The sequence below is a fragment of the Olea europaea genome, chromosome 2 (genome assembly GCF_002742605.1).
Source record: "Olea europaea var. sylvestris chromosome 2, O_europaea_v1, whole genome shotgun sequence".
In the NCBI taxonomy this organism is placed as follows: Eukaryota; Viridiplantae; Streptophyta; class Magnoliopsida; order Lamiales; family Oleaceae; genus Olea; species Olea europaea.
Window position 1 is genome coordinate 6,942,409 of NC_036238.1, and position 19,410 is coordinate 6,961,818.

General features: G+C 33.4%; 2 protein-coding genes across 6 annotated transcripts; both read left to right on the plus strand.

The window, feature by feature from the left end:
• The first annotated feature begins 1,528 nt into the window (after positions 1 to 1,528).
• Positions 1,529 to 8,080, plus strand: LOC111410063 (probable galacturonosyltransferase 13). 2 transcript variants are annotated; one of them, XM_023040235.1, is made up of 7 exons: positions 1,529 to 2,258; positions 3,257 to 3,312; positions 3,444 to 3,599; positions 4,950 to 5,543; positions 6,259 to 6,561; positions 7,146 to 7,375; positions 7,765 to 8,080. In XM_023040235.1, the coding sequence occupies exons 1-7, from the start codon at positions 2,030 to 2,032 to the stop codon at positions 7,769 to 7,771; spliced, it is 1,575 nt and encodes a 524-aa protein (XP_022896003.1). In that variant the 5' UTR covers positions 1,529 to 2,029; the 3' UTR covers positions 7,772 to 8,080. The 2 variants fall into 2 exon arrangements, with proteins under 2 accessions (XP_022896003.1, XP_022895996.1); XM_023040228.1 differs by having other exon boundaries at positions 7,146 to 8,080.
• A 3,558-nt stretch (positions 8,081 to 11,638) lies between these two features.
• LOC111410075 (membrane-anchored ubiquitin-fold protein 1-like) lies at positions 11,639 to 18,236 on the plus strand. Of its 4 annotated transcripts, none has more exons than XM_023040255.1 (6): positions 11,639 to 11,724; positions 11,871 to 11,911; positions 12,193 to 12,446; positions 17,276 to 17,440; positions 17,700 to 17,790; positions 17,864 to 18,228. In XM_023040255.1, the coding sequence occupies exons 3-5, from the start codon at positions 12,314 to 12,316 to the stop codon at positions 17,753 to 17,755; spliced, it is 354 nt and encodes a 117-aa protein (XP_022896023.1). In that variant the 5' UTR covers positions 11,639 to 11,724; positions 11,871 to 11,911; positions 12,193 to 12,313; the 3' UTR covers positions 17,756 to 17,790; positions 17,864 to 18,228. The 4 variants fall into 4 exon arrangements, with proteins under 4 accessions (XP_022896023.1, XP_022896041.1, XP_022896032.1 ...); XM_023040273.1 differs by having other exon boundaries at positions 11,656 to 11,724; positions 11,871 to 11,897; positions 17,864 to 18,236; XM_023040264.1 differs by lacking the exon at positions 11,639 to 11,724 and having other exon boundaries at positions 11,765 to 11,897.
• Positions 18,237 to 19,410: the final 1,174 nt, after the last annotated feature.

Consider the following 19,410-nt stretch of genomic DNA (forward strand, 5'->3'; position numbering starts at 1 on the left):
GTCAGTATATCCTATTGAGTCACTTATAAGAACTCATGTATCAAAAACAATGATATTTTCAGTTATAACCCTCCGAAATGTAAAAAAATTAAGAATTATTTTCCCTACTTAGCTAAAAAAAAATGCACCACACCTAATTATCGATCGGCTAACCAAACCCAAGGTGTAGGTATTTAAAGAATAATGATTTACAGAAAATTATAAATTTGCAAGTATTTGATATTGTTTATTGGATTCCAATGGAGCTACTTCCTTAGGATTGAAGAATTATTGTGATTCTTTCTAAATATCCTAGATTCTTCCATCAAGAACTTTGTCAATCATATTAAAATGTTTACAATGCAAAAAAAAAAGAAAAAAGGTTTAACTACAAGAAAAATTAAGTTTTAAAATAAAATTTGTCTTTATTAATTAAGTTGAAGTAAGTTACTTATTTGAACCAGTAAAATAAGAAAACGAAGGAAACAAATAATCCTCAAATATAACTGGCCGAACCTAAGAAAATTTGCGTGTAGCTTATGGTATTTGACATCAAAAAAGAAGATTGTAATAATGTATGTGCAACTTCTTAATCATTTAAAAGTGAAAAAGTAACGGAGTTTTGTTTGATAAAGATTCTTTATAACTTATTTACAATATATTAAATATCACATTGAGTAAGAATCATTTTTTGGATGATTCTTGCCTTACTGTAATTCAATTATTTTAATAATACTATATTTTTCGTTTTTCAATATGTATTTAATTTATTTAATTATTTAGTTATTATCAATGTAAAAGTACATTTGACATATTTATTTCACCTGTTTACTTTCATTAATGTACGAATTGTCAGTTATAATTCTCAATTAATTAACATTCACATTAATTTAATTAATATTCATCTTCATTTATGCATTCTAATATCATGCATTTCATTATTCATGTCAATATATAATAATTAACATCGTGTTTTACTTAACTAAAAATTAAATAAATGATTTAAGATTCATTATCACGTATATATTCCTTGAAATTAATTTTAAATTAATTAACATTCAAACATATTCAAATATTACTTTTACAGTGCTTATAAAGCATTTTCAACGTTGACTAGTTTTATCAAAATATCATTTTTTAATTATACCATTCTTCAACCATGCTCCTTCCTAGTGTAAATTTGAAAACAAAAAATTACGTGAATTTAGCACCCATTTAGGTCCTATTTTTTAAATTAAAATGGGTGGAATAGTTTTTTTTTTTTAAATGAGTGGTAGAAAAAGAATAATTTTTTTCGATTTATGCGTAATACGGTTTTATGAAAAATTGTGTGATTGAAAATTCATGAGAAAAAAATAAAATTTAATTTAACGGGCCGCCGGGCCCAATGGGGCTTAATATTTACGCCATGACAAACACGGTTTAAAATATGTGGAATACTTCTCTTACTTGTACTTCGGTATATTAATAATAATTTAAGAAAAAAAAAAGGAAATTTATTGTTAGATCGGACGGTCGGCCAATCATATTACAAATTACACGAAAATACTTACATTGTATTCAATCTTCCGTTCGTAAGAGAGGGAGAGATTCATTTCAACCAATAAAAGCTGCAAAATTTATTGCAAATATATACATATAATTATTTCCTATTACGATAATTCCTTGACTATTTGGTTTGCATTAATTGATTGATTCCTTACAGTTGTTTTCTATAATATAGAGACCTATAAATATAGAATTAGATTGAGAAAAGGAAACATTTGGTGAACAGATTGGGCGGGATTTTTTGGTTCGGGAATTGTAATCCAATGCGGTGGAAGGCACCGCACGGTGGTGAATCAGGATTATTGAAAGTTTTTAGCTGCGGATCTGATGTTGAGAATCGCATCATTTTTGAAGAATTATACGGACCGAAAGGAGGAAAAGATTATTAGTTTTGGGATTGTAAATAGCAGCGGTGGTGGTGGTGAGGTAGCTGATTGTATTGATTTGAGAAGGGGAAGAGGGAAGTGGTGCAGGAGAAAAGCAGTGGCGGAGTAGGAAGAAGATGCATCTGCACTTCTCACCTAGCATGAGAAGTATAACGATATCGTCGAGTAGTAGTGGTGGAAATGTCAATGGAGGAGGCGATTTGATGAAGATCAAGGTCGCACCTCGCCACATCTCTTACCGCACGCTCTTCCACACCATTTTGATACTTGCATTCTTGTTGCCTTTTGTTTTCATTCTTACAGCCCTCGTCACCCTAGAAGGTGTCAACAAGTGCTCCTCATTCGGTACAGTCCACCCTCGATAAATATTGAATTTGGCTTTATATCAAGTTATTATTAGGATTGGTTCGGCAATATGGTTACCTAGATCTCGATGATATGAGATGTTTATTGCTTAGGCTGATTAATATCTACTTTTCTTATCTTTCTGTTATGTTGGGAATTGCTTAGTTTTTGTGATTTGTTTGCTCTGTAAATTATAGAGTTAATACGATACATGGGGGATCTGAAATTGTCAGCTTGAGCAAATTTACATATGGAGCCTCTTTATTGCACGAAATCAGTTACTCCAGTGTTACTAATATGGATCAAGAGTGTTTTGTAAACATAAGTGGCTGATTCTAGTACTTGTTTTATGGGTTTTATTTGGATGCTCTTTATTGAATTATTTTAGCAGGTTTTTGTGTAGCGCCCCAGTTTTAAAATGTCTCGTGTCTTTGTATGTGCTTGTGTGTGCATGTTTAGAAGAAAATAGTGACGAGCTCTCACTTCATTGAAGACTGAATTTGATATACATCTTGTCTGCTTCAGAAAATTTTGAGGTAACCTACCACGTATTTGAGCGGTCAGTTTTCAACGATTAGATCATGTATGCTTTTGAATTCTTCATGTGCAGTGCCTGACAACATCATCCACCTTTTTTGCTTACTTGGCCATCTTTTGCTACTTCCTTGTACTGGTGCTATCATGCTATTACCATTGTCTCTATCAGCATAGCCCTGACGATCAGTTTATCTGATTATGTTGTTTATGTAATTTCATGGTACCGGTTCAGTAACATGGAATCCTACATGTCTGTAAATTTGGAGGAATAAAAAATCTCCGTTGATCTGATTGTCTGTAAATTTCTGTTATCACAATATGGTTATACACCCTCTTCCCTTTTCTTTATATTTTGCCCCATTTTGCATCTAAGTTTTGATTTTAGTCCAATCCCTTATATATTTTACCTATTAATGCACTTGTTCGAATTTATGGTCTAAATTCTTTTCTTTCATTCTCAGATTGTTTAGGAAGACGGTTGGGGCCAAAACTTCTCGGCCAAGCTGACGATTCAGGGGTAAATATATATAGTCAGTTTGCATTTCTTTGATTGATTACATTATGCCCATATCATTTTCCTTGATTTTAAGATATTACTTATGTTTTAAATAATAAAGTGAAACTTTTTTATTGTTGCTGTTATGGCAGAGGTTGGTCAAGGATTTTGTTAAGATCCTCAATCAAGTGAACTCTGACAAAGTCCCAGATGGTTTGAAGCTCCCCGAGTCTTTTAGTCAACTTGTTTCTGAAATGAAAAACAACAAGCACAGTGCAAAAGATTTTGCTTTGATTTTGAAAGCAATGGTATGCATTGCATGTTAACGCTTTCTCTTAATAATTTCATTTATATTTATATGCTTGTGCCCCTTGTCTCATGTGTAGCATTATATTTTTGAACTTTTTACTTTTTTATGAGAAAGGCCCCCATATTTTACCAGTTTTTGCAAGTGTTGCTTGTGAAAAAGATACTTCAGAGTCTGTTTAGCCCTCCTTCCCCTTCCCCTGACACCAAACAGAGGCCATCTAAATTATTTTGCCCATTAGTTAGAACTTTACTTTTTGGTTTCCATGATCACACCAAGACTAAAGATCCTAGTAAGGACATGAAACAACTTATTTGATAATACTTATTTTGAGGCATGTGAAAGATGGAAGTAGGACTATGATAATGTGATAGAGGAATCGTTGTGTTATGGCCTTTCTATTATTTGACATCAAATTGAATTAACTGTGTCCCAGACTGCACCGTTGTTAAAAGTTCAGTGAGAATCAATAATTTATTCTTTTTCCAGTTTTCTTCTCGATATTTATCGTATAAGCAATTGAGTTTTGTACTCCACTACCCACATCCATTGGTTGCAGTATAATGGGTTTCTTGAGGCGATATTTTCTTAAAATATGTGAATTGGAAGTTATGAAGAACAGTTGTGAGATTAATTTTTTAACTTAAAGATAAGATGCAAACTGCTCTTCCTCTGGAAATTCTAAAGATTTATGGATAAAAAGACGAGAGAATGCAGTATGGGGAAAATGGTTGCTGGGTGTGGTTGTGTATGGGATGCTGAGGGATTGATTTGAGTAGGATGCTCTTTTTGGAGGCAGATTAGGTCTATCGGCCATGTTCTCATTACAGACACAGACTTGAAAGTGGAATCCCTTTCACGAAGAATTTTGTAACCATTGCCTTTTGCTCCGAGAGGAACAGAAAAATCTATCTTCATTCCTCTTGTGTGTGAGCTTGACTTGTACTCTTCACCATATGTCTTAAAGTCATGGTTGCAGCTTCTGTGTTGTCAATCTTTTGTGTGTAAATATGTTGTCGATGGACAGTTTAAGAAATGCCCTCATCAGATAGGTCCACTTATTTTCAAATTCTGAAATATGAAGAAGCCAAAACATCAGAATCTGCTGAGTGGAAGCCTGAGAAGGGAATAGAGGTCAAGGGGTCAAGGGAAAATTGTAGAAAGAACTAGAGAAAAATTTCCATGTCTGTCTTGATGTTTTTGAAACATAACTGCTTATTGTACTTTACTAGAACAATTATAATCATGGCATTGTACATATGATTATTAATTTGAATTCTTTGCACCATACAGAAACTTTTTTTCACGAGTGATGTTCAGCTTAATAATATTTGCCCTTTTTGCCCAACAGATGGAGAGATCTGAAAGGGAGATCAGGGAGTTGAAATTTTCAGAGCTAATGAACAAACACTTTGCAGCTAGTGCGATTCCAAAGGGCATTCACTGCTTCTCTTTGAGGCTAACTGATGAATATTCTTCGAATGCTCATGCACGCAAACAGCTGCCTTCACCAGAATTACTCCCTTTGCTTTCTGACAACTCATACTACCACTTTGTATTGTCAACTGACAACATTCTGGCTGCTGCAGTTGTCGTCACATCTGCTGTCCAGTCATCTCTAAAGCCTGAAAAGATTGTTTTCCATGTCATAACTGACAAGAAAACATATGCAGGCATGCATTCGTGGTTCGCCCTCAATCCTGTCTCTCCTGCTATAATAGAAGTGAAAAGTGTTCATCAGTTTGATTGGTTAACGAGAGAAAACATTCCAGTTCTTGAAGCTGTGGAGAACCACTATGGCATACGGAATTACTACCATGGAAATCATGTCAGTGGGTCCAATCTTAGTGACACCACCACCCCACGCAAATTTGCCTCAAAACTGCAAGCTAGAAGTCCAAAATACATCTCATTGCTCAATCATCTCCGTATATATCTCCCGGAGGTAATCTTGTCATTGGACGTACATTTCCTGCATGTCTTATCATGCTTTCGTTGCTTTGGAAATGTATAAAAAATGATTCTGATGGTTGGGCGCTAATCCATGTTATCCACATGTAAAATATGTAAATGCTGATGCCATCTGACAAACTGCAACATCTTTTTGTCCCACCCTGTTTCATTTGAATCTACATCATAAATCTGTAAAATATATTGGTACGGGGTTTAAGTCCTCCAGACAACTAACGATGGGAGCTGAGAGCTTGGAGAGGATAGAACATAATGCCTTTAAATAAGCAATTTGAGACACACTTCATTGCCGTCCTTATGCACAAAGCTAATTGGCTTTATTTCATGCTAGGATTTCTCTATGTTCTTTATAATTTATTGGAGCTCAATCATTGAGCTCGGTTGGTATATCTTCAACTTTTGAATTCTTGACTTAGATGCCTTCAAAACTAAGTGAGAATTTTTGACGCATAATTGAGTATATAGAACCTCGCAATTTTAACAAGGATTATGCTCTTGGTTTATCGTGGATGAACGAGATTTTACCTTCTGTGGGTGTCGTAAGTTCTCTTTTTGTCCTCAGTTTTTTGTTTATTTTATTACCGTACATCTTAAATTTATTATATCATAAAAAAAAAAATTCTTTTCTCCCTTTCATTTGTCCTTTTCTGTATGCTCTGCTGTAAATATTCTATTTCTATTTGGTGCAGCTCTTCCCGAATCTTGACAAGTTGGTTTTCTTAGACGATGATGTTGTAATTCAGCGTGATTTGTCTCCTCTCTGGGAAATTGATCTTAATGGAAAAGTTAATGGAGCTGTTGAAACTTGTAAAGGTGAAGATGAGTGGGTGATGTCTAAGCGATTTACGACTTATTTCAACTTCTCCCATCTGCTTATAGCAAAAAATTTGAATCCCGATGAATGCGCATGGGCTTATGGGATGAATATCTTTGATTTGCGTGCATGGCGAAAGACAAATATTAGAGACACTTATCACACGTGGCTTAAAGAGGTAAAATCTAATTATACTTTCTTCACAACAGTCTTAATCTATTAATTGCTTGGTATTGGACCATTGGTTATTCCTGGCTTTACATTAATTTGGAGTATGAATAAGTGGACTATGTCGACAAGTAGAAGGTCCAGCATTTTTATCGGCAAGAGTTGTAAATGTTTTATACAGATTGATGTCATTATTGTGATATCTCGTAAGATTCTAACTCTGTGTGCCATTGCATTGCAGTCTGTAGACATGTATTCTTTTGGCTTACTATGTAGCATAGAAAAAGCTTCAACGTGGCTTTGATTTTTACCCTTGAATTTATTTGGCTCTAACAAACCCCACAACTATTTGTATGTTGTTAAATTGTGTGGTTTGCCTACATGTTTACTTGGGGGATATCGTGTCTTTGAAATGTTGTTTTATTCTTTAACTAATGTATTTTATGTCTTTTCTATGAGTGATAATTTGAAAAGGGACTCTTACACTTAAAAATTTCAAGAGGCAGATACAACTTTCTAGACAGTCGATTGAGTTTGATCCAGTTTTTTGGAGTATTTTTTTTGTTCTCACTCTGAGATTGTGGGTTGTTGTAGAATCTGGAGTCGAACCTGACGTTGTGGAAGCTTGGAACTCTGCCTCCTGCTTTGATCGCATTCAGGAATCATGTTCATCCTATTGATCCCTCGTGGCACATGCTTGGATTGGGCTATCAGAATAAGACTGACATTGAAAATGTGAAAAAGGCGGCAGTGATTCATTATAATGGCCAGTCGAAACCATGGCTGGAAATCGGCTTTGAGCATCTCCGTCCATTCTGGACCAAGTATGTTAACTACTCTAATGATTTTATTAGAAATTGCCATATGTTGGAGTAATAATCAACCAATTAATGGTGTACCAAGGAAATGGTGGATAGAAGCATACATGTTTTGCTCGAAGGTTTGTTTGGCAGGTATAGAAATTTGTTGATATTCAATAGAGAGGAACCGGATAAACTCAAGACCAGGCTAAAAAGGGTGATATACAAGAATTCTTAATTTGCTGCTGTATCCCCAATTCCAAAGACGAACCCACCTGGGCATGAGATTCATTTTTAGTTTGTAAAGTAGCAATTCATCATCTATTTTTTTCTGGTAGGACCAAGGACATTATTTTGGGTGTCAATGGATGTTGCCTATGGTGTCTTGCTTACAAGGGAATAATGGTTTACAGATTATAGAAAGCGTTTGTGATTGCCACTGGATATGCAAATCGACGTGAAAAGGAACAGAGTTAGGATGCAAGCCGCAGAGAGGCTTCGGCTTTCGACCCATGGTCCATAGAGAGAATTCTTTACCCCAATTTCGTTCCCATTTTTGTTAGTTTTTATTTCCATGTCCCCAGTTTTCCCCATTTTTCAGATTTTATATCTTCATGAAATTCTAGTTTGTAGATTTTAAAGAACTTGATTGAGTTAGGGAGCTACATAAGTTATATGTTGGTATTTGTCACACGTTCATATTATTTATTGATGAAATTTTATAACTCATGTTTTTGCTGGCGTGTTATGGTTCGTTCGTGGAACTTGTTGGAGTAATAATTTCCCTGTTATGATAGTTAAATAAGGAGAAAATGGGCGTATCTAATGTGCCAATTTCCATGTTGGCTAATAAGCCCGTTTATATTGAGGTTTCACAAGTAATACATCGGTAATATTCTTTACATAGAGTGGCAGAACATTGCACAAGCAGAACAATAATATTAAAAGACCCAAATAGGGGATGACATGGTTTGGTTCAGTTTGATTTTGATGAGAACTGTATCAAACTAGTATCGAATCCCAAAATCGTCTAGTTTGATATGGTGCCTTTTTTTCCTTAAAGATTTATTATTCTAAACATGTATTGATTGACGCGCGTGTTTGTATATATAGACTCAGTAGTTGATTTAAAAAATAATTGGGCATTTTGCAAGTGGATAAAGTGGAAATGAAAATGTCTAACTTGAGTGGTATAAATATTAGTGAGAATTCAATGCTATGACATGAAGTTTATCTTAGGTTGGACAGAACTCTTGAATCGAATCGAGCGGCTCTTTTTAAATTAAATATTCAAACGGGTATTTGAATCGATAATCGACGAGTTCGGTTCGGTTCTCGATTCTAGATCAAGAACTGAATAATCGAATAAAAATCGAATTTTCCTAATTTTTTAATTAATTTATTTTAAATAAGTCAAATTATTTTATTTTTCTAAATAAATTTTCTAACTAGTTAATTTATCTCAAACCCAAAAATATGATTTTCTTATTTTTAATTTTCAATTCAAAGCAAATTTAATCAAATTGACTTAAATTTTTATCCAAATATGTTACTTTACTGTAGTGTAGTTTATTTCGTTTTAGAGAAATCAAATTGAAATTCGACAACGTCTCTTTTAATTATTTGGAGCTCGCTATCTTCATCTTCCTATGATTTTAACAATCAAATATATGAAGAACTAAGTAAAGAAAGACGCAAAAGACGCATTAGATTGAACTATTTTTTTTATTTTTTTTTTGTAAGAGCTAAAATTGAATATATCATTAGTTGAATTAATATAACTTTGTAAATATTAAAAAATTTAATTATAATACGGAATCTGAGAATCGAATGGAACCGAACTGAACCAAACTCGAATGGTTCATAATTAAATTTGGACCCGACGATTCCACTTACTAAATACCGAAAAATTTCGGGCCTGATTCATTGCTCGTTATAACTAGATTGAATCGGACCATGTCCAATCCTAATTTATCCATTAGGAACGAAGGTACGAATAAGAGAGCATTTTGTCAACGATGAAAACCTTTGCACGAGCAGTAGTGGATGAAGCAGAAATAATAATATCGACTTAAATAAAATAAACATCCACGGGAATCCAATAACTTGAGGTTTTTCCATTAAGAATAACACTCCAAATACTTTATTTTTTATTTTATTTGAAAAAAAAAGTTGTTTGATAATTTAATAGACATGATTCTCTGTGGAGTCTGTCAAGTTGGCAAACAAACAAACCATAGAAAATAATTAATTTGGTTGCTCTGATATATCGAGGCAAAGTTTAGATTCCTAATTACTTAAATAATTGGCTGCCAAACCAATTATAATTAAGACAGCTTGGCTCTTCTGCCTTTTTCTCATAGATTCTTATTTATTTATTTATTATTATTATTTTTTTATAATTAAGAATTATCAGCAAATTAGTGGAGCTAACAATAAAATTTGAGGGAATATCACAACTTTATCTTTCAAATCGAATATTAAAGAAGCGTGACATATGAGCTTGTGAGTGCTCTTAATTTAAAAATGTGTGATTCAGAATAATAATTAAGATTTTGCACGCTAAGCATAAATGTTAAGTATTGAAATAATTGCAAAATTGGTTGAACTAATTTATTGCAATTATTCTTTCATTTGATATTGAAAATAAATGTTTAGATTTTAGACGAGAATTCATATCTTTTAAATTCTATATTATCACTCGAATGACAACTAGAGAATTAACTAACGTGCAGCTGTGCCTCTCTTTAATGCCTAATGTAGAATTGCATCTAAAGGCCCAAATCACCCGTTAAGGCCTCTATTGGATTGTTCAATGATAAAGGTGTTGGGAAATTATTATTTTGTAGTGCTGCTGCTACGACGGTCTTTACCACCGGAACAGGAGTACATCGTTCGTGCGCCATCCCCCAATGGCTCACTTCACTCATTGCTCTTGTCTCACTTCCTTTCGAATTGTATTTGATGATGAGCAAAATATATATGAAAATTATAAATAAGATTATGGTCCCCAATTCAAATGCGCTTATCATTCTTTGTGACATTCCATCAATACAAGAATACAATAGAAAACATATTGAAAATGAAGATTTAAAATCCACGATCAAGAATCAAGAAAGAGGGATTGAAGCAATTAAATTGAAGAACAAGACAATATTAATTATAAAAGCAAGAAGATAAATCAAGAGGGAATCAAGTTGATCTTCAAAATTCAAATCAATGGATCAATGTATATTCCGTATTAATTATTATTATCTATTTTTTTTTTGATGATTTGATATGAAAATCTAGACAATTTATTAAGTTGTATAAAGTTTAAGTTTCATAAATATTTAACGAAACGAGGAAGTGATACAGAGGTAGGAGGTTTGCTCAAAAGTGACAACTCTTACTAAACCTTCTATACATTTCTTAGACAAGCACGAATCCCTATCGGTAAGGAACTTCATTTCATCTTTTCTCAAATCATTGCATATCATCCAATAACATTGGTCTTATTTTTGTCCGACGAGATTATTGAGCCAAGATTGATGTAGTCGAGGCAACTCTCTTGATCTTGATGTCGAAATTGGGATTCGTTAATTATAAGTTAGAGAGTAAAATTTTGTTTACATCTTAAATCTAAGAATATTATCATCTTTCATAAAGGAGCCCAATGAAACCAAAGTTTAATGTTCGATTTTCATTATTGTACTTATTTTAAGTCGTTTTGGACAAAACCATGTCCATGTGGCAATTCTCTACAACCGAAAATGTGGTCCAACTATAGGACGGATTATACCGAGTAAGATCATATCATTTTGACCATGCTTAAAGTATCCGAAGCCACTTAAATTTGCTTTACTTGGGACATTTTGGCATTCATAAATTTCAATCTCTCTATTTTTGTTCAAGGGAGGAAGCGAAGAGGAGGTACTTTTCAATTCTTGAACTATTGATTTCGACTTTGACTATAGAAATAACCGTCCACAATCAAGTAGAACAAAGTGAATTAGTTTGACTAACCCTATATTTTTATTTTAAAAGCATAAATAATTCACTTTTTAAAGAAAAGTCGAAATTGTTTCTATGAGTACAGTGTACTTCTAACTAATTTAACTACTGCCCGTTAAAGTGGGAAATAGATGCAATTTTTATCAAGAAAAATTGAAGGTTTTGCATGTTCTTTTTAAAAAAAAAAAAAAAAAAAAAAAAAAAAGAAAAATTTTCCATAAATATAAAAAAAAAAAAAAAAAAAAAGAGTCAAATTTTCCATAGATTTAGGAGGATTCCTCTTAATAAGGCCAAAAAAATTTCATTTATTCCATTCATTTCCCAGGATTGAAATCTCCGTAACAGCCTTGTATCTTTCCTCTTCCGAATATTACTTATAAGTAAATTTATTGAAATTAATTAATATTCCTATTTATTCTTTTTTCACTTGTGCGTATTTCATTTTCTGGCATGGGCTTCGCCTTCTTCCTCTTCTTTTTTAACCTTGAGGTTTTTTTAATTAACTAACGGAAATTCTTTTGAATAGGAAAAAGAGGAGGAGGACCCAGATCGAGTAAGTCTAAACTGGTAAATTTCTTTATCCTTTTTTTTTTTTTTTTTGAGTTTAACTTTGGGGTTTTATTGAAATTTATCAAGATTTAAGTAATTTCTTGTTCAGTTGCTTTAGTTGACTTTTTGATTGATTTGGATGTGCCCCTTCTAAACCCATCTTGAGGATTTTCTGCGGCGGGACGGGCGGAGAAATTAGGGTTAATTGGAAGATTTTCCTTCCATAATTACTTGTTTCTGTGTGTGTTTGTTTTCTCTATATTGGTATTTAATCTCATCCTCGCGTAACTTGATTCCAGATTGAGTTTGCTTTGAATCTTTATATTCAAGAATTTTGCATAAAAGATCACTCTATTGGAGACTGTGGAAGAGCCAAGTGAAGATCTTCGGTTTTGTAATTAGTTTTGGAATAATCTGAAGATGTCTGGATCACAAGATCAGCTGGAGATCAAGTTTAGGTTGACTGATGGATCGGATATCGGTCCAAAGAACTTCCCAGCAGCTACGAGTGTGGCAACCTTGAAGGAGAACATTATAGCTCAATGGCCTAAAGGTTAGTCAAATCTTTGGACTGCATGTGGTCCGTTGTGTATGCACGTATATTGCTTTCAGGAAGTTGAATGAATCTAATGGTTTTGATGATGGTAAATATTTAATTTGTTATAGATCCCAAGTTGTTGGATTGGAATTTGTGATTGTTGTTGACATTATTAAATCAATAAGTTTGTTTATTCTGTAATAACTTAAACTTTTAGACGAGGTTGAACGGATAAAAAGAGTGGGCAGAAAAATGAATTTGGCATGCACATGATTTGATTTGTTAAAGATGCAATTTACATAAATTAGTCCCCTATAATATGATAGCTTAAGCTTTTAGTGAGGTAGTTTAATAGTGATTATGATATAGTTTATGATGTGTTAAGGGCACGCTATAAAATGCCAATCTCCATGGTGTCATTTGTGTCGTTCAATAAATTGTGTTATAGATGAGGCATTATGCACTTTGTTATAGAAACAGGAATAGCATTTGATCTTTACTTTACATATTGAACTCCCTGCTAAGTTAAGGCCCCTTGGTAAATCCACACTAGCATTTAATATCTGGTCCCTAAGATAAAAGAGGGAGAAACTAGCTTGGATTGACTGCTATTTAATGGTATGGTAGATTTGCGGGTTTGAAATGCTGAAATTCAATCAGTTCGTAGGATAGAGATGGCAACGGTCCGGTTCGGGGTCGGTTTGGCCAAAACCATCACTGAACCACGAATTTTTTGGCCATACCATAACCGCACCATAACCGCGAAAGTCAGTTCGGTTCGTAGCTTGGTTCGGCTCGGTTTGGGTCATTAATAACCACGAAAATAAATTATTTTTAATTGGTCCATCGGTCAAATTAAAATGAAAAATGTATGAAAAAAGTCAATGAAAACACAAATATGACAATAAGTTAATGTAGCAAACAACATCTCAAATGAAAATGTAAAAAATATCTCAATTCTCAAATACAAAATCCAAATTTAACAAACAATATTCAATAACTCAAAAAGCTCCAACCTCAATTCATATTCAATCTTCATTCTTCCTTACAACTCTTACTAGCATATGTTAAAATTCAAAGTTGATTCCTATATAATATATAAGGAATGTAAGTAGAGTAATAAATCAATAATCCATAATGTTCTTAACTGAAGATTTAAACAAAAAAATGTATCTCTTCGTCAGCATCCTCGTCACCAAACTTTGCACAAGCTCCTGAGTATGATGCAGGAGCAGAATTTTCTACACACAAAAGAGGAAAAAATTAGCAATAAAAGGAAGTGCATGAATAACAAATATAAAGCAATAACTCTTACTGTGAATATCAGTCCAAAGCCAATCTCGAGCACACATTAAACGCTCCCATTGCAATCCTACAACTAGGTTCTTTAAATTGATTCAAAAACATCTGTTTGATATCCTTCTGACCTCGAAGAGGACATCTATTTAAATGAGCATGTAAATGACTTGTCCCATTTTTTGACTCACCCCCTGACTGTTTGTTGCATTATTTGCAAATTGCTTTGGGCACGTTATTAATTCTCTGAAGCTAAAAATGCTGCCACATTGAAGAGGTCAATTTTCTTTTTCTATTTTCCTCAGTCGTCTCCTCATCATCACCTAAATCTATATGAATAGGATTTGCATTTACCTCACTTGGACTTTGTGAAGTAACTGGTGTACTTGTTGAAGCAGAAGCACTTCCAATTGAAGTGGGGGGAGTAGGAACGGAAGATTCCGATCCTTGGCAAGACATCTAATATCAAGAAAAATAAACAAATCAACAAACTCAAAAACTTAGGCATTCATTAATTTCATTAGGTGGAGTTATTTAAGTCACTAATAAGGTACTCTTGTAAAACACGTGACTTGTAATATACGTGGACCATAATGGAGGTTGTATTTAAGAAAACCTTGCAGTTTAACAGTCTTTCCAATAAATAACATGTGACAAGTATTACTATAGCTAGAAAATTCTTGACACAAAAATTAATTGTTTTTTCTATTTATCGTTTTCATCAGTGCTAGTCTATGCTCGAGTTCTTGAATTTGTGAAAAAGTGAGGAATGAGATGCCAGCCATTATAAAGGAATGATTGGTTTAAAATTTCAAGAATACATTCAAAGTATGGGAAATATTTGAGATGCCAGCCATTATATAGGAATGAGAGTGAACAGGTTTTTTTCTAACTGTAAAGGGATGTGAATAATTTTGAGCTTTGTTTTCCAGCAAAGAAAAATATTCGTGAAATTTTTCTATGCTATTTTAGGCTCGATTCATGCATTTTCGCGTCGACTATCTTTAGATTTTACTCTTTTCCATATATGATCGGTGACATCAATACAGGTGGGGGAAAAATTAGGAATAAAGTAATGCCTTGTGTGTTCCATTTAGTCAAAGACGATGCCTCCAATGTGACTTACAGGGGAAAACATACAAAGAAAAGGATACTCAAATAATTAACATAAAGATTTGCAGTATTTTCTTCAATAACTGTTCAAATTCTAAAGCCAAAAATTTCCATTAGTAGAACTAGAAAATCCAGACCCTTAGGCAAAAAATCATCAAAGAGGAGAGAAATTAAAGTCATTTATCTCTAAAGCAGCCACCAATTGTAAAAAACTGAAAATTCTAGATATACTTTGGCCAAATCTTGTGCGAAATTCACAACAAATACAAATAGACAAATACAAATTATCAAAAGAGAAGATGAGAAGCTCACTAGTGGTAGAAGCTTGAAGGTCGAAGGAGAGGAAAATATTGCAAATGGGCGGAGGCGGACGGACGACAGTCGGCGACTCGACGTTCGGCAGACCCAGAAGGAAGAAGCTCTGAAGTTGGCTGTTGAGATTACAATTTTCCAATAATACGTTTGTGCATTATTGCATTTGTGTTAGATTGTTAGGGTTCAAGGTTGGGTACTTGGGTTTAAATATAATTTGTTAACGGGCCAGAAATTTTGGACCAAAGAAATTAAGTAATTAACATAGAAAAATCAAAAAATTATGGGAAGCCCAATTATTATTAATTTATTATTTTTTCTAACGGTTAATTGGTTCGGTTTGGGGCGATGGCATAAATACCATACCCACCCTGTCCCAAATCGGTTAATTAAAATCAAATACCATATCCGTCCCATTGCATCATCGGTTCGGATAACCGCGGTTTTCGATTTTGACGGTTCAAATTGCTATTCCTACATAGGACCAAAAATTTGAGTAAGTAACCACTCTGTCCCAAAAATTCCATACAGCTTTACTTAGAAGAAGATGGCCCTTTCTTATAAGTTCAGAATTCTATCTTCCCTACCTTTCCCAAAAATAAAAAAATAAAAAAAAAAAGAATTCTATCTTCCCTGATTTCATGCCTCCTAGTATCTCACATAATGTGCTGCACAATACGAGTCTCCATACACTTTACGCCATTCCTTCTTTCAGGAAAAGTTATTTGCACGAAAGAAATGGTAGCCGTTTTTATTTTCCTTCTTTTTCTTAAGATAAGTAATATCTTTGATTTAACTGTGTAGCAAGTGAGTGATTTAAGTCCTGATTCACACTTTTACTATATCATCATCTTGTAAGCTTCTTTGCTACATTTCCACGTACAAGTTTTGGATAAAAAAGAAAATATGACTTGAGGCCTAACTACTATGCTTCTGTCTAATGTCAGATTTCAATTAAAACAATTATTATAGTCATCTTAAACTACTTTGGAGTCTAGTGGTGGCTTAAAAATTCAAAACAACTAGAGCAAAAAAGTGCATAAGTTTTTTTCTTTAAAAATTTTGAGTCACTTAGATTGGTCACATATGTTTTTTTTCCTTCAAATTTTATGTCTCTTGGATTGGGCTGCATAAAGCTTAAGCTTCAAGATGAGGCGGTTCAATAGTGACTATGATATAGTTATGGCAAACATAAGCCACTCTTTCAAATGCCAATAGCTACAGGTGTGGGTGGTGGTTGTTCCAAAAATTGTGTTAATTTAGCCCCTTAAAGGCAGAAAGAAATTGCTCTAAATGAGGCATTATATGACTCAGTAACACAAACAAGAATAGCATTTCATCTGTATTGTACATATTGAACTCCCTGCGAAGTTAAGAACCTAGGTAAATCCACACTACCACTTATTCTCAGGTCCCTACCGATAAAATAAAAATAAACTAGAATCTTGGATTGCCTGCTGTTTAATGGTGTGGTGGATTTGTGGGTTTAAATTGTTGAAAGTCAATCAGTTCATAGCACCAAAGATTTGAGTCTGTAACCGCACTGTCCCAAAAATTCCACACAGTTTTACTTAGAAGCAAAAGACAGCCATTTTTTTTTTTTAGTTCAGGATTCTATCTTTCCGAATTTTGTGCTCTTTATCATCTCACGTGATGCACTTACAATCTCCATACACTTCTCGTTTCCTCTTTCTGGGAAAGCAACTTTCACATAGAAATGGTAGGTTTTTCTACCCTTCTTCTTCTGTTGTATTAGGTAATATCTTTGATTAAACTGTGTTGCAAATGAGTGATTTATGTTCTGATTCACAGGTGGCATTTTCACGTATGTCATCAACTTGTAAGCCTCTTTGCAACATTTCCGCATGAAAGCACATGCGCCCCCTTTATGCCCCACACCTCAACAAAAAATAAACATGGAGTAAAAACAAGCAAGTCACAGAGAGAGAGAGAGAGAGAGAGATTTGGCAATATTAGCTTGTTCATAATCCAAATGCTAATTCTTGCATTACTAAGGGTCTCCTCTGGCACGAAAAATACGACACAGTACAGTTATTACTGTTGCTCCTGTACCATATTTATTATTTTTTCACTGCTTATCCTAATATATGTCTTTTGAACAGAGAAAGAAAATGGTCCACGGACAGTAAAAGACATCAAGTTAATCAGCGCAGGAAGAATACTGGAGAACAATAGAACCGTGGCGGACTGTAGGAGCCCGTTATGTGATATTCCCGGAGGAGTCACGATAATGCATGTTGTTGTTCAACAACCATTGATGGAGAAAGGTCTGATTCTCCTTGTTGATAATCCTTAAAAGTACCTCTACATTAACTTCTGGCCAATTTAAAGCATGTTTGGCGAAGCTTAAAAGGTTACTTATATTGAGTTAAAGTTATAAATAATTTATTAACTTCGTTTATTGGTCTAGTTAGAAATAAGTAAGTTACTTATTTTGATATTAAATTAAGAGTTACTTTCAAAATAAGTAACATTTTTTATTTAGAAGTGAGAAAAAAGTAATATATCTCTCTCTTCATGGAACAGAGAAGAAATATCCAAACGACCCGAAGCCGTATAAATGTGGCTGCGTTATATTATGAGATGATATTCCGGAAGGCAAAACCATTTCTTGTGGGTTAGTAAGTAACTCCATTTACTTGTGCTCATGAAGGTAAAATATAAATTTTTTCTTCTTCATACTTGTGCAGATGAAGATCCCTCGAGATGGTATATTACTTGGATTGATTCTTGCAAGGCAAGTCGTAAAATGTGTAGTCATCCACGATTGTTTCTTGGTCTGAGGTCCAAGTGTCCATAGTCATCGATTTTAAATCTATATAGCATACCTTTTTTTATTTTTATTTTTTTGTTCTGTTGAATTTTATTTGCTCCGATCTTGGCTTTCTTTTCTATTGAAGAATTCTTTCTTTGGAACAAATCATTTAGTAGTTGCAGAGTCAAAGTTATATCCTATTTCAATATGTGATGGCTGGTCGAATTAAAACCAAAATACGTTTTTTTATTAGCTTTGATTAGTTGATCGTATAGATCCAATATTTCAATTTTCTTATTACTTGGAAATTGATTTTTGTGTTCGTGGTGGTGGTATATGTCAAGATATCTTCTTCTTCTTTATTATTATTATTATTATTATTATTATTATTATTATTATTTTTGGGGAGATTTAATACAAGGCAGGTTGTTTTCATTATTATTATTTTTTTAATTTTATTTTTTTGTGGCCCCCGGGGGGGGGGGGTTTGCTAGGTTGATATACATTACTTGATAGTATTAAGAACAGAAAGATGATACACGTACAGAACCCCACCAGATTAGATACAAGAGGTGGGGTGGGTGGGATTTTTTTTGGCAATATTTTAATTACATGATGTCCACCTATGTGTCCCATCTGGAGGAGTTCTGTGAACCCTCTTCTATACACTTAGCATTAATCATTAAGAAAAAAGGCGAAGTTGAAATTTTGTTCTTTGGGCTGTTTAGTTATACTCGATACCCAGCATACCAAATATGGCTTTAGGTGCTCCATGAAGATGCCATAAACGTTATGTGATCTTTGAGTCAAAAAAAGATATTTTGTCCAAGAGTGAAATGTTGTGAGTCTAAACTCGTGGATGAATATAATTAATAATTCTTCTGTTTATTTGTTTGAGTCTATTCATTTATAGTGTGGTAGACTAGAATATTTTAATTATGATACATTGCGTAAATTAACTAACTTTAATTGAATACCCACATTTTATGTTGATTCTAAATATAAGTACGAAATTTTGTTGAGACAAACAAGATCATCGTTTCAAACTATTGAAAGAAAACATTATACCACTTAATTTAATTTATACATATTTGTGATTTATAATTTGTTCAAACAAAGGGTGACAAGTATTTTATTACTTTTGTCGATGATACTATAAATTATTGTCATATGCATCTATTTAAAAGTAAGAACGAACTTGTAGAGAATTTGTTCTTTATAAGCATGAAGTTGATAATCTACTCAACATAAAAATTAAGCTATTGAGAAGTAATTAATATGGTGATTATGAAGCATCATTTGTTGAATTCTGTGCACAATACAACCACACATGAAATTAGAACATTTTTTTCATCTTAGCAAAATGATATTGCAAAACGAAAAAATTGTATCTTAAAAGAAATGATGAATGAATTATTGGTAAGTTTTCCAAAACAAGTGGTGCAGAAGTTGTTTTGTCAATAAATTGCCTTTTAAATAGTG

Excerpts from the sequence above, each read along its gene's own strand:
- LOC111410063 (XM_023040228.1), top strand. The coding sequence starts at position 2,030 with ATGCATCTGCACTTCTCACCTAGCATGAGAAGTATAACGATATCGTCG. Across the intron at positions 2,259-3,256 it reads CAACAAGTGCTCCTCATTCG|ATTGTTTAGGAAGACGGTTG; the intron begins GTACAGTCCACC and ends TTTCATTCTCAG. Across the intron at positions 5,544-6,258 it reads TCCGTATATATCTCCCGGAG|CTCTTCCCGAATCTTGACAA; the intron begins GTAATCTTGTCA and ends TATTTGGTGCAG.
- LOC111410075 (XM_023040255.1), top strand. The coding sequence starts at position 12,314 with ATGTCTGGATCACAAGATCAGCTGGAGATCAAGTTTAGGTTGACTGAT. Across the intron at positions 12,447-17,275 it reads TATAGCTCAATGGCCTAAAG|AGAAAGAAAATGGTCCACGG; the intron begins GTTAGTCAAATC and ends TCTTTTGAACAG. Across the intron at positions 17,441-17,699 it reads ACAACCATTGATGGAGAAAG|AGAAGAAATATCCAAACGAC; the intron begins GTCTGATTCTCC and ends TTCATGGAACAG.